The sequence below is a fragment of the Labeo rohita genome, chromosome 9 (assembly GCF_022985175.1).
Source record: "Labeo rohita strain BAU-BD-2019 chromosome 9, IGBB_LRoh.1.0, whole genome shotgun sequence".
In the NCBI taxonomy this organism is placed as follows: domain Eukaryota; kingdom Metazoa; phylum Chordata; class Actinopteri; order Cypriniformes; family Cyprinidae; genus Labeo; species Labeo rohita.
The window spans coordinates 29568255-29580588 of NC_066877.1; the positions used below are offsets into that span (position 1 = coordinate 29568255).

General features: G+C 33.8%; 1 protein-coding gene across 1 annotated transcript in view; it reads right to left on the minus strand.

Moving 5' to 3' along the window:
- The window catches only part of cerkl (ceramide kinase-like), an 84163-nt gene extending 72335 nt beyond the window's left edge, over positions 1 to 11828 (minus strand). Inside the window, exon 1 of the mRNA XM_051118302.1 lies at positions 11392 to 11828. Coding sequence (XP_050974259.1) covers positions 11392 to 11725 — 334 coding nt within the window. The 5' untranslated portion in view covers positions 11726 to 11828. The remainder of the gene's footprint in view (positions 1 to 11391) is intronic.
- Positions 11829 to 12334: the final 506 nt, after the last annotated feature.

Here is a 12334-nt window from a genome sequence, read left to right on the forward strand (position 1 = left end):
AAAAGTTTAAGTTAAGTCAACTCAAATAGGTTTAATCGGCTTGAAATGTTAAGTTGTACTAAGTGACAACTTAGATACTCAAGTTGACTAAACAAAAAAAATGGTTTGTTAAACTTAACAGCTGTGTTTGTTACCCGACTGCCTTAAAATTGTTGAATCAACTCAAATATCTAAGTTGTCACTTAGTAAAACTTAACATTTCAAGTTGACTGTTTTTTTCTGAGTTCACTGAACTTAAAATTTTAAGGCAGCAGGGTAACAATTTATTTTAAGTTGAAACAACAATTTTTTTTTTTATACAGATACCCTCAACAAGCCACATGATTAAAGATTATTCAAGTCCATAGCACAAATGATGCAGGATGATTTATGTGCCAAAATAATAGTTTAATACATTGCATTGGTGGTTTGTATTAGAAAAATGTAATTAATTAATATGTTTTGTGCATCATGTACAACAAAAAGCATTTAAAAATATTTTAAATGTTCTCTTTCTTTTTAAGAATTGCTGGCTGTTATAAAAGCTTTGCATGCAAGGAAACTGTTAATTAGTTTGAAAATACCAATTCTATTGAACCTCGCAAGGCGGATATCCAGAGAGCAGAAAACAAAGCAGGGAACAACGTGTCTTTGGCCCCCAGCGTGGCAAGTGTCATATTCTGGCGCACATGAGGCTGATTTCAGATGACAAGATGGGAACAGCCCTTCATTTGAGGCACAGTAAGACACGGGGAGATTAAATAAAACTGTGCACTCTTCTAGAAAACTTTATTGCTTCCAGATGGATACAAGCTTCCTCTCAGCAGCGCTCCAGCAAAGGCGAGACGCAGGGGGGCCGACGTCATGTCATCATGCAACTAATGTATGGACAAAAAGAATCAATTCTACACCGGCAGTGATCTGAGCTGTTAGACTTTATTACTGTGAGATTTCAATATACGTGTGGTCTGATGCATATGCATTGATTTTTAAAAGTGCTGCTTGAAGAATCACTTTTGGTATTGCTCGTACTACCCGTTAGTGAAATGAACAAACCGCAAGTATTACATTTAAATGTGTCTCGTACCATTTGTGATACCTGAGGAGAATTGTTTTGTTACTTTTTAAGTGATTAGACTAACAATTTTTTTGTTGCCCATAAAATATTCCACTTGTTTTTTCCTCTTGTTTTTAACTTAAAAACAAGTTGTTTACACACGGTAAAATAAATTCAAAAAAATCTGCCAGTGCAGTTAGATAAAAATACACTTGTATAAAAGATACAACAAAACAAGTCTTAATATCTAATGCTGCTTGCATTTCAAGTAAATTTATCATCTTTGAAAGATTTTTATATATTTTAACTAGGAAAATATGATAAAAACACATTTTAAGAGCATGATTTGATGCAGTGCAAAGACCTAAAGGCAGGCTCTTCAACTTGGACCAGCGAGTAACCTCTAGAAACCCCAACATCATTCTAGTATCATGTCAGTGAAATTTGCACAGGTAAGCGCCACTCCTTCCTTCAGAAAATGTGAACATCTATAGTTGCGTTTCCATATCCCTGAATGTATTTTAAATCTAATCTGTTTACCTGCATTCGCAGGGTTCAGTTTGGCAGAGGGTCTCTTTGTCTCATCTTCTCCCTACTCGTTGTTGATGCGTGCAGCGCTCTCACAGATGAAACTAATACCGTGGTTTGAAAAGGGTCCAACTGTGGAAAGCCTGTGCCAGGTCAGCAAGCCACTCTTTGCCCCCATGTTGTGTGGGGCCATGTGGTTCCCAGCATGGCGTCCGAGAGCATATTTTCCACCTGTGCCTGTGGAAGCCTGTGTGCCCAGACCCACACACCAAAACCCAATATTTACATTTTTATATTGCCGTTTTCAAGCCCCCAGGATGCAAACAAAGGAGGCAGCGTCTGTTTGTTCCCTGTGTGCAATTAGACTGTGACACTGTATATCCCTATTGTAATAAAGAGGGGTCACACACTTGAACTTTGACTGTGTTCGGTACACAAGCCAGCTGATTGGCGTGCACGGGACAATCTGCTTGATAAATAGCGTTTTTAAAGAATCTATAAAATGCAAACACTGCTTTGCACGTGCAATGCAAAGTATTACTGTACATTTTTGGTCTTGGTCGACCCACATGAAGTCTGTGAATGCAGATTTCCATTACTGTACACAGCCTCTTCCTTGTTTGTTAAATTAAATATATATATTTGGCTATAAGAGTTTAATACTCTCCAATTTACAATTTAAATAAATTGTACTGATTTTGATCAACACAAATAAAACAAAACAAAATAAAACAAAATAAAATAAATAAAATAAGTTAATAATAATAATAAGTTAATAAGGATTCAGTTTGTGGTTCTGGATGGGCCTGGAATGTTTGATTTTTTTTTTTTTTTTTGGATTGTTGTTTAATGTTGGTTAATTAAATTAAATATATTTTTGCATGTTCACCTACCAGTAAGAGTGTGATAGTCTGTGCTTTACTGTTTAAATGCATTTCATTGATTTTTCTATCAAGGTCAGTGGAAAAAATAATGTATTAAAAAGTTCCATTATCATCTAAAGTTATTTTGATGTTTTGTTTTTTGTGGTTTGTTTGCTTTTTGTTTTGTATTTGTTTTGTTTAGACACATTGTTTTGTAGTTTGTTTGCTCTGTTTTGTTTAGATGCTTTTTGTTTTTTGTTTTGTTTAGCCATATTTTGTTTTTGTTTGTTTTGTTATAGGCACATTGTTTTGTAGTTTGTTTGCTTTGTTTTCTCACATTTTGTTTTTCGTTTAGCCACATTTTTTTTTTGTAGTTTGTTTGATTTGTTTTGTTTAGCCACTTTTGTTTGTTTAGCCACTTTTTGTTTTTGTTTTGTTATAGCCACATTTTTTTGTTTTTGTGGTTTGTTTACTTTGTTTTGTTTAGACACATTTAGTTTTTTTGTTTTGTTTAGACATTTTCTTTTTGTTTGTTTTGTTATGGTCACATTGTTTTGTTTTGTAGTTTGTTTGCTTTTTGTTTAGACATCTATTGTTATAGCCATATTTTTTTTTGTTTTGTGGTTTGTTTGTTTTGACACATTTTGCTTTTGCTTGTTTTGTTATAGCCACATTTTTTGTTTTGTTTGTTTGATTTGTTTTGTTTTGTTTAGCCCCTTTTGTTATTTGTTTTGTTTAGCCACATTTTGTTTTGTTTAGTTTAGTTTTTTGTTATAGCCACAGTTTGTTTTGTAGTTTGTTTGCTTTGTTTTGTTAGCCACATTTTGTTTTTGTTTTGTTATAGCCACATTTTTTGTTTTGTGGATTGTTTGCTTTATTTTGTTTGGATGCATTTTGTTTTGTTTTGTTAGGCCACATTTTGTTTTTGTTTGTTGTGTTATAGCCACATTTTTGTTTTGTGGATTGTTTGCTTTGTTTTGTTTAGATGCATTTTGTTTTTGTTTTGATATAGCCACATGTTTTGGTTTGTAGTTTGTTTGCATTGTTTTGTTTATCCACATTTTGTTTTGTTTCCTTATAGCCACATTTTTTCGTTTTGTAGTTTGTTTGTTTTGTTTTGTTTATCCACATTTTGCTTTTGTTTTCTTATAGCCACATTTTTTGTTTTGTAGTTTGTTTGCTTTGTTTTGTTTAGCCACATTTTGTTTTTGTTTTGTGGATTGTTTGCTTTGTTTTGTGTAGATGCATTTTGTTTTTGTTTTGTGGATTGTTTGCTTTGTTTTGTGTAGATGCATTTTGTTTTTGTTTTCTTATAGCCACATTTTTTTGTTTTGTAGTTTGTTTGCTTTGTTTTGTTTAGCCACATTTTGTTTTTGTTTTCTTGTAGCCACATTTTTTGTTTTGTAGTTTGTTTGCTTTGTTTTGTTTAGCCACATTTTGTTTTTGTTTTGTTTTAGCCACATTTTTTGTTTTGTGGATTGTTTGCTTTATTTTGTTTAGATGCATTTTGTTTTGTTTTGTTTTGTTTTGTTTAGCCACATTTTGTTTTTGTTTTCTTGTAGCCACATTTTTTGTTTTGTAGTTTGTTTGCTTTGTTTTGTTTAGCCACATTTTGTTTTTGTTTTGTTTTAGCCACATTTTTTGTTTTGTGGATTGTTTGCTTTGTTTTGTCAGTAAGGTCCAGTGTTGTTTGGTTCTTTCATTCTTTGGTGTTTTGCATACAAATTTGCCCTGGTGAGAACACTGCAGCCTTATGGCCAGATGCATTTCATACAATGCAAAACTGCTCTCATGCTGATTCTTATGCTGTCGTGCACTTTTGGAAGCATGTACGTCTCTGTCATTGGGACTGTAACCAGAGGCTCCTACTCCGAGTCTCAGGTGTTAGTAGAAGAGCTGAGCATGTCTCAGCATAATGACTCATTATTGATGCTAATGGTGTTCTGCTCATTATTTTTAAACAGGCTCTAGAAATAAACAATTATCGTCACCTACTTTTCATTATGCTCCCGGCCAAAATAATTTGCGAATATGAAAGGGGGGAAAAATGTGATATGTAAGACTAGATAGCTTAAATGTGTAACATAACTTCATTAATGTGGCTAAATTGCTAAATTAACATTACTTATCAGCATATCTGAAGTTGCAAAACATGTTTTTTGTTTGTTGATTGATGTTTATTGAAGAGCATGCCGTTATTTAGAACTGATGTTGACACTGCTGAACGATCTCGTCTCTGCCCAGCATTTTTCCATGCGGAGGATGGAGAATGTGTCTGGACTAAAAAATGTCCCCCTTCTGTCCCTCGGTACTGTGAAATGGGATCAGATAACCTCAGCGGTGCAATTAGCCTCAGAAATCTGAGGCTGAGCCAGTCAGTCCAGTTCCAGAGAGCTACACTGGGGCAGATGCTCCATGCTGACCGCAGTGGTCAACCAAAGTCCTCAGAGTTCTGGGAAAAACAGGTCATTTTCAAAGAGCTTGTGTATGGTAAACCGTCTAGCGTTTGCTTGCATGACATGCTCATTCAGCTCAGCGCTCATATAAATGGCTGAAGTGATCGATGAAACAAAAGCTGAGACCTAAAGTCAATATGTTAGGATCTAATCTGAAACAAAATCATTTTAAAATGCATAGAGAAGAAGAATGGCATTGTGCATCTCTCATCTAATGTATTATTCCCTCTCAGAGATAACTGAGCATGCGCTCAGGATATACTCTAGAAAGTAATTAGATTCTCTTGTCGTAGAAAGGAAAATCCCTACAGTGGTTATATCTGATTATGGACTTAAAAATAGCAGTTTAATCCAGCCATACTCTTTTTTTTTTTATTGCAGAGGTTGTTCTTCATAACTCAGAAATGAGTTTACAGTTTCACTTTTGTCAAATGTTTCTCCTAAAATTGCATAGGACACATATTGTTTTAATAATTTGGTCAAAGTAATAGCAAATGACAATGTTTCCAACAATCCAATCGATTCCAGATGAACAAAGTCCCACCCACATTTTCCCTCATTCAAGAAGCCATTGCACTTTGATATACATCACAATAGGGAAGAAAAGATGATTGCAACTTTAATATTAAATAATAAAGAGAGTTCATTTAATCTCAGATTTTACATGCAGACTTGAAATTCTGACATGTGAGATTATAAAGTTATTGTGTCAGTATAAAAATTTGAGAAACAAAACACTTTCATATAATCTCATTGCTCTCAGGAGAAACAATTGAGATAAGCAATCTCATGCGTGATTTTTTTTCTTTCCTGAAATGTAAGCAGTAGAATTCAGTGCAAACATTTTAGCGTTGGAACATGACTTCGTTTTTATATGCAACATGCATTATATACTTAAACAGTTGCCTTCTGTATCCAGTTTTATGATTAAAAAATAAATAAAAGCATACATTTGCAATCTCTGACCCTAGAGATTTGTTTGTATACGTCTACAGAGCCAGAGGTAAAATCAGCGCACACATGGCGCGAACCCACCAGAGTGATCTAAATGAACTGCGTGGACTGGAGGCGTGAACTGCTCTGGCACCCAGATCAAATCACGGTGTTTGTACATTCAGCAGACAAACTGAAGTAAAGCCAAGGCCAATGCTAAGCAAATTCAGGGTTCAAAAAGTCAAACCCAGATCCCTTTGGCAAACAATCCCAGTCTCCCGCGCGCTTCTGTGGTTGTGGCTGAATATGAGGCCAATTCACCCGGCTCTACTTTCATTTGTAAAAGGTGAGCAAACTGGCACGTTGTTTACTCTGGATCGGCTGTAGGTGATGCCATCAGAGAATTCTTCAGCGGTATTTTTAAAACATACGGTAGAAATAGTGCTGACATCTAAAAAAAGAAACGCTATATATTATTTACGGTTTGTCCTGTTGTCAGCTCCAAGGCTAGTGGCTTCTTAAAGGGACAGTTCATCCAAAAATGAAACGTCTGTCATCATTTACTCACCCTCATTTTATTCCATATCAGTATGATTTTCTTCTGATAAAAGACAAAGAAGTGTCACAAAAGTACCTAATGAGGGCAAATGTGACCCTGGATCACAGTCGAGTATATTTGTAGCAATAGCCAAAAATACACTGTATGGGTCAAAATGATCGATTTTTCTTTTATGCCAAAAATCATTAGGATATTAAGTAAAGATCATGTTCCATGAAGATATTTTGTAAATTTCCTACTGGAAATATATCAAACTTAATTTTTGATTAGTAATATGCCTTGCCTAAACTTCATTTAGACAACTTTAAAAGTGATTTTCTGAATATTTAGATATTTTTGCACCCTTAGATTCCAGATATTCAAATAGTTATCTCGACCAAATATTGTCCTATCATAAACCACACATCAATGGAAAGCTTATTTATTCAGCTTTCAGGTGATGTATAAATCTCAGTTTCGGAAAATTGACACTTATGACTGGTTTTGTGGTCCAGGATGAAATGCTTTTAAAATTACAGGAAGGGTAAGGATTTTAGAAAAATAATGATTACATTTTTTGCATATGCACATATGTTTTTTGGTCTGGTTCTCATTATTGCACTTAGTTAATTTTTCAAATAAAATAAGAAAATAATAAATAAAGTGTAATATTTTACTTTAAAATAAAAATGAGTACTAAATAAATTTTAAAAATACAACTATTTTATGGTACATTTAATAAATACAACACTAATATTTTTAATTTTTTATTATTTTTATTTTTAATTTAATTTTTTTTTTTTTTTTTTTTTTCTTTTTTTTATATGAATATTTCCAAATTTAAAATCAGCAAGCTTTTATTTTGGCAGATTGCTGGCAAATGCACTGGTGGTTTTAGTGCTGCTGAGTAAAATGCGTCACATGAATATTTTGCATTTCCCTCTAAAACCGGCAATGCATCACCTATATATTTATGCTTTCATATATATATATTATATAAAATAAATATAACTATTAAAAAGTAACTATTACTATTATTAATAATAGTAATAACAGTATTATTGCACTTTATTTAGTTAATTTTTAAAATAAAATAAAAATTACTGATAATAGTAATATTAGTATTATTTCACTTTGTTTAGTTAATTTTTAAAATAAAATAAAAAACAATAAATAAAGTGTGATAATACTTTAAATAAATTTATATTAATATTTTTATAGATAATTTATACATTAATAGATTAATATTTTTTAAATACAATAAATTTACTTCTGTTTTTTTAATGAATTTTCAATATTTTCAAACCTAAAATCAGCTAGCTTTTATTTTGGCAGTTTGCCGGCAAACGCTTGCCAGCTTTAGCGCTGCAGAGTAAAGCGTGTAAAGTTACTCTTTTTATATTTTGCTCTGAAACTGGTAATGCTTCGCCTATATTTTTGCTTTCATTTTGAATGGAAATCTTTCCCAGTATTACAGTTATTCTATCTAGAACGGTGATTTATAGTTATAATTTTTTTTATTTTGGTCACGCATGCACACCTGCGCACCACTTATGTGTTACTATTTTATTTACTAATATTATTATTTTTCCACTGTATTTTTTAAAATATATACATATACACATTTTTATATATGCATGCACAAGCAAACTGTTTAGATTTAAAAAATGAATTTAATAATTTATCATTAATCATAATTGTTTTTGTTTTGCAGGTCTAAATCATGTGACAGTGCAAATAAAACGCATAATCAGAATTTTAGCAACAGGAGATGTAAACAGAGGTATCACATCATCACTGAAATCCAACACACAGTGTTGTCATAGAAACAAGCACACATTGAAATGCCACATAGCAATCATGTAATTTGATATTGTGTTTGTCTGCTGGTTAATGTCCTTCAATCTCTCTCAGTTTTCTGTAGTGAGGGATCAGGGGCGATATTCTGATCCGTTATCCCTCGGCAGAAAAAAAGCACATGAGCGTCAAATAGAGAACCCCAGCATATCGGGATCTCGCTGTCATTTTTTGGCATTTTCAAGAGAACATTTGGTAAAGGCCATAGGGGGTTATTAGATGAATGCTTTCTGTGTAATGAGAGCTCTGGCTTAATAACATTAGCTTGGATCACAGATGAAAAGTACTGTCTATAAAGCTTACGCTGACTGAAAGTCTCTCTTGCACTCGGCAGCGCTCACGCTTTGAAGTGCCTGCGCAAAACAACAGCCAAAGACAGGAAGTACATGCCTCAGCTTCAAACTGCTGGGCGTGTTTCAAAATTGTTTCATTTTCCACATTTGGTTTTGTTTCCTGATCAATCAAACAAGCGTAAATCAGGAATCAGCTCTTTGAGAGCAATTTTGGAGGGCTTTTTATTGAACGCCAGCAACGGTGGTCTTTATTTATGCATGCTTATATATTCTACGCTGTTGCATTTTCCATATAAAGGCCCCCCCTCTGGCATATATCTATATTCTAGTTACTCAAAATAGGTGGATTCCTTAAATTTAAAGCTTAGAGTTTCACTGATATTGAATGAAATCAAATCCTCCTAAAGTCATATGGTTATCTTCTTAGTGTAATGATGCAGATGGTAGTTTTGAGTATCATTTACTTGGACATTTGCTAACTGTCCACAAGACTGACAGATGCCCTACTTTAGGTGGTCACAACAGTCAGCCGGAGTCCATTACCAACACAGCTGTTACACATGAGTTTCTGGCAGGACTAACATTACCCCCTTTTTCCCCCCTTTATTTGGATTGCTACATTGTTGTAGCCCTCTTTTGCTTGTGTAATTATTACAGTAGGATACAATGGAGCTGAAGACCGCCCATGATTTGCTTACTTCTGATTCTTATGTTTACAGCTATCAAACATATTTTATTTAATATTGATCGAGCAGTGCACACTCTTTATGAAAATAAAGTTTATTTGTACTAAACAGCATTTAAAAGGAACTTTTTTTATTTTCAATGTTGCAACAAGGGGGCCTTTTACTCCAAATGCTATCTTTTAAATTACAGACAATTATTATACAAAAACTGCATTTAATCACCATGAGCAAAACTGAAAATGCAGCCCAGGGTAAGTTTATTAACAGCAATGTTAAAAATGGAAAAGTTTTTTTTGCAACATTGTCAAAACCCCCGTTCCCACGAATCTGCAAAAATGACTAAAAATGCTGAATTATGCATGCCAGGCCAATGGTTGGCAACGTCACTTTGTAAAAAAACACTATGTGCCTACAGTCTGAACGCATAATACACACACATGACGTAACCATTTTCACAAATTCACATTTTCATAGAGATGATAATGGTATCGTTTTCAAAAATTTTAACTTTGAAACCCTTTTTCAAAAGTTTTCAGGCCCCCAAAACACCTGTTCTGTTTTTAGTTGAAAACGGAGTCATGTAAACACCCTCTCAGACAGTAGAGCTGATATGCATAATCTGATAAAATGTATACATGCAATACCAATCAAATATTTTTGGACAGTTAGATTTTTTTTTATGTTTTTTAGAAAAAGTCTCTTCTTCTCACCAAGCCTGCATTTATTTTATCCAAAATACAGCAAAAAGAGTAAAATTTTGAAATATTTTTACTATTTAAAATAACTGTTATCAATTTGAATATATTTTAAAATGTAATTTATTGCTGTGATTTCAAAGCTGAATTTTTAGCATCATTACTCCAGTCACATGATCCTTCAGAAATCATTCTAATATTCTGATTTGCTGCTCAAAAACATTTATTATTATTATTATGTTGAAAACAGCTGAGTAGATTTTTTCAGGTTTCTTTGATGAATAGAAAGTTCAGAAGAACAGCATTTATTTGAAATAGAAATCTTTTGTAGCATTATTAATGTATTTATAATCACTTTTGATCAATTTAAAGCATCCTTTCTAAATAAAAGTATTAATTTTTTTAAAAAATCAAAAATGACTGATTCAAGCTTTTGAATGGCATAGTGTATATGTTAAAAAAGCTTTTTATTTCGGATAAATCGTGATCTTTGGATCTTTCTATCTATCAAAGTATCCTTAAAAAGGTATGCAACTGTTAAATATTGATAATAATAATAATAAATGTTTCTTGAACAGTAAATCAGCACATTACAATGATTTCTTAAGGATCATGTGACACCGAAGACTGGAGTAATGATGCTGAAAATTTACCTTTGATCACAGGAATAAATCACATTTTAAAATATATTCAATTAGAAAGCAGTTATTTTAAATAATACAAATATTTCACATTATTACTGCTCTTGCTGTATTTTGGATCAAATAAATGCAGACTTGGTGAGCAGAAGAGACTACTTTAAAAAATCTTACTGTCAAAAAACTTTTGACTGGTAGCGTATACAGTATCTATAAACTTTTCTTAATCAAATGACCTCAAAGACGAACTTTTGTCATTGAAGCTATAGCATCATAGATGATGTCACTTTGTTGTGCAAACTAAAGAGAGACAAACAGGTGTTTAGAAAAGTGCTGTGGTGGAAGAATTCACATATTTCTGATAATGCAACTTTCTAAATGTGTAAGTCTAGAGCTTGTGTTAATTGCAGGCCTGTATGTGTGCATTATATATTAGGCCTAGCCTATACACATAACTAAAATAACAGTGATGATTGATTCATTCAACATTCCTGAAACTAAGTTTCTACAGCCTTTGCTTATGTTTAACACTTTTGTCTTCTTGAAACCAAAATACAGAGAGAGATTAAATTATCATCCCAAAACTCTAAATTAGATTAAAATGTTTCGGTCTTCATTCTAAAACGTTCATAAAACTAGGCTTACAGGCAACAGTCTTTGCTTATGTTTAGTCCATGTCTTAATAAATCTCAGCAAGCACTTTTCCAATGCTGAGATTGCATGTGCAATGTACACAAGACGTAGTCGTGTCTATAAACACGATAAACCAATTAGCCTGTTTGCTAATATGACTTAGACACAGGAAGTAAACAGGAGTAGCATACAATCACCATGGAAACGGCGGCAAACAGGGCACAGCGCTGCTCACCTGTAGGGGTCTCGGGCTGAATGGGCGTCCATGTTACCCGTGTTGCCGTGAGAACCACGTCGTGGCTCTTCTTCCCGATTTGGAAGATTCCTCTCACGATCGGCTCGTCCGGTCTATATTTCTTTTCTTTTCGCCCCTTGTCGGCGTCATCCGTGCATAACTGAGGGGCCGAGACGGAGCGCTTCTCGTTTTGTTGCTGTTTTCGCTTTTTCTTTTTTGTCTTGACTCGCTGTCTCGTCCCGTGAGGAGACACCGGTTGCGTCTCCCTCAACTCTTCCTGACTCTCCGACCACGCGTTGAGGACATTTATCGATTTACACGGGGATTCAAACATAATGGGGCAAACGCGCCTTTGTGTACTACTTTACCGGCTCGGTGCGCTCCCGGTCGCTAGGCTCTTGGGGAAGTTCCTCGTCTCCATGCACCTCTAGAGCGCGCGCCCGCTGGGCTTTCTTAGCCGAGCACGCGCGCTGCCCTCACTCACATTGCACATTTAGTTATTACTATTTCAACTAATTATTACATCAGCGTAGTAATGTTAACTACTATGACAAGCCGTTTTAGCATTTATTCTTTTTAAACTATCCTTTTTTATGTAACTAGACTATTAACAACATGCTTCTTGTCTAAATAGCCTAGTGAAACTGAAAAAGATTAGTGGAAAACATGCTAGACATTTTAAAATGCGTAAAAATTGATACTAGTTAGTAGTTGTACGCGTTGGTCTAGAAGTGAATAGGCTTATGTGAACAATTTTCTATATAATTTGATTGCAAAAGATCACTATTCTGTTACTTATTGATTTTAAAGGAGCAGTTCAGTTCCAGAACAAAAAAATACAGATAATGTACTCACGTCCTTGCCATCCAAGATCTTCATGTCTTTCTTTGTTCAGTCGTAAAGAATTTTTTTTTTTAGAAAAACATTTCAGGATTTCTCTTCA